Source organism: Oppia nitens, unplaced genomic scaffold, assembly GCF_028296485.1.
Source record: "Oppia nitens isolate AA-2021 unplaced genomic scaffold, nextdenovo-longstitch-racon4-pilon3 scaffold12_pilon_pilon_pilon, whole genome shotgun sequence".
NCBI lineage: Eukaryota > Metazoa > Arthropoda > Arachnida > Sarcoptiformes > Oppiidae > Oppia > Oppia nitens.
The window spans coordinates 68,496-71,040 of NW_026533191.1; the positions used below are offsets into that span (position 1 = coordinate 68,496).

At 30.1% G+C, this 2,545-nt stretch overlaps 1 protein-coding gene across 1 annotated transcript; it reads left to right on the plus strand.

Annotated features, from left to right (window-relative positions):
* Positions 1–210: 210 nt before the first annotated feature.
* On the plus strand, positions 211–2,336 carry LOC128956134 (tissue alpha-L-fucosidase-like). The gene is made up of 8 exons (XM_054301818.1): positions 211–634; positions 763–884; positions 974–1,101; positions 1,200–1,333; positions 1,429–1,466; positions 1,538–1,730; positions 1,791–1,964; positions 2,075–2,336. Exons 1-8 carry the CDS (start codon positions 252–254, stop codon positions 2,334–2,336), a joined length of 1,434 nt encoding a protein of 477 aa, XP_054157793.1. The 5' UTR covers positions 211–251.
* The last annotated feature ends 209 nt before the right edge of the window (positions 2,337–2,545 follow it).

The following is a 2,545-nucleotide window of genomic DNA, read 5'->3' on the forward strand; positions in this document are numbered from 1 at the left end:
GTAATCATAAATAACAAATACTAATATTATCTAATGTCTTGCATATTGTTATAAATAAATTTATTCTCACAAAATTAGATCAAATTATTATTATTATTTTAAATCTACATTTTAAATCTATAAAAATACAATAAAATAATACTTAAATACATAATATTTTTGTTAGTAGCATAAAAAATTAATTTAATTAAAATAAAATATAGTTAATTTTTGTGACATTATATTTATATTAGAATTTTCATTATACTGTAATGTTATTAATAAATTTAAATTTTATTTGTATTACGGGTGCAGTATTGATGGTAAATGTAGTGTTAAGCGCATCCAATAATAACAATAACAACAACACTAACACCGATGCCATCAGATATGATCCAAACTGGCAGTCACTGGACAAGCGTCCGATCCCGGGCTGGTTTGATGAGGCAAAAGTCGGTATATTTATACATTGGGGCGTATTTTCGGTGCCGTCCTACGGGGACGAGTGGTTTTGGTATCGTTGGAAAGCCGATAAAGTGGACAATTTTATTGAGTTTATGAAAAACAATTATCCGCCAAATTGGACGTATCAGGACTTTGCCAAACAATTTACGACAGAATTTTTCGATCCCAACCATTGGGCCGATGTTTTTAGGTATGTCCACAATAGTTTGATTGATATGATAGCTATCTTATAACCAAACGTTTATATTTTGTGTACCTATATATATATAACTTTATATATGTGTCTATTTATTGTAAAAAAAATTAATAAATTTCTAGATCGGCCGGTGCTAAGTATGTGGTACTGACCACCAAACACCACGAAGGCTATACTATGTGGCCGTCAAAGTACTCGTACAGTTGGAATGCCAAAGATGTCGGACCCAATCGGGATTTAGTCGGTAATGAAAAAAGTCATATATATTTTTGTTTTAATTTTCAAACGGTTTTTAAACATTATAATTATAACTAAAAATTTTTTATTTTTTAGGTGAATTGTCGACAGCTGTCCGTAATAAGGGTCTCCGGTTTGGTGCCTATCACTCATTGATGGAGTGGTTTAATCCACTATTTATTGAAGACTCAAACAATGACCATAAGACACAACATTTTGTCGATGTTTGTCTTTTTTTTGGCAATAGTTTTCAAATCCTATAGTTTTTCTTAAGTAATTAATTATTAATTAATTAATTAATTTTTTTATATTAAATATTTAGACCAAAATACAGCCCGAATTGCGTGAATTAGTTAACAATTATAAGCCGGATATTGTTTGGTCGGACGGTAACGGAGGCGGAGATCCCAAGTATTGGAAAAGCGAAGAGTTYTTGGCCTGGCTTTACAACGATAGGTATATCGACAATATATATGACAATAGTGGGCACAGTCCTAAAAAAATTGAGTCTTAATTTAATTATGTTTTTTTTCTATGCAAATAAAATAAAGTCCCGTAAAGGACACAGTTGTCGTCAATGACCGATGGGGTAAATATAGCACTTGTAGATAAAGTTTATGAAAACAAATAAATAATTGATTATTGTTTTTGTTGTTTTAGGTGAGGGTAGTGATGGACATCACGGAGATTTCTATAACTATAACGATAATTTCAATCCGGGTAGGATTATGCCTCACAAATGGGAACACATAATGTCGGTCAGTAAGGGCTCGTGGGGTTACAAACGTAACGTAAATCTATGGGATTATATGCAACCATTAGAAATACTGACCTCATTGGCCCAAACTATTAGGTATAATATAACTGATATTTTAAAAAATAAAATATTTATATATATATATGGTATCTACAGTTGTGGAGGAAATTTTATGCTCAATATCGGCCCAACCAAAGAGGGAACTATTACTCCTATATTTGAAGAGCGACTTCGAGGACTGGGAGACTGGCTTCGAGTTAATGGAGAAGCCGTATACTCAAGTCAACCCTGGGCTCATGGACCCAATGATACGCTTACGAAAAATGTTTGGTAAGTTTTAGATTAATAAAATGGGGGGAAAAATTGTTGAACAAAATTTAATAAAATTAACTTTTTTTAATTTAAATATTAAATTATAAAAAAAATATTTCATTTATAAGGTACACTCAAAAAGATAAGGCTGTTTATGCTATAGTATTGTTTTGGCCAAACAATAATAATGAGGTCGAGTTGGGATCTGTATCGTACAGTAGTGTCCAATCAGTCCAGATGTTGGGCGTTAAGGATGATCTCAAGTATAGGGTCGGTGGTGGTGATGATGGCGATCATACTATTGTTACGTTTCCGTATATCATACCAGATCCCGATCCGACACATCAGGCCCTAAAAGTTGCTTATGTTATCAAAATTAATACTAAATAATTTTATATTTAATATTACATTTTATAAAAAATATTATAATTAAATAAATTAACATAATTAAAACATATTTATATTATGTATTATTCAATATAGTTATTAACTAGTTAAAATTTAATTATATAAATGTTGATTAATGTTTTTAATTTAAAATATAATAAATAATTTTATAACAATTATAATAGTTATTAATTGTTTAATTTTTTGTAATA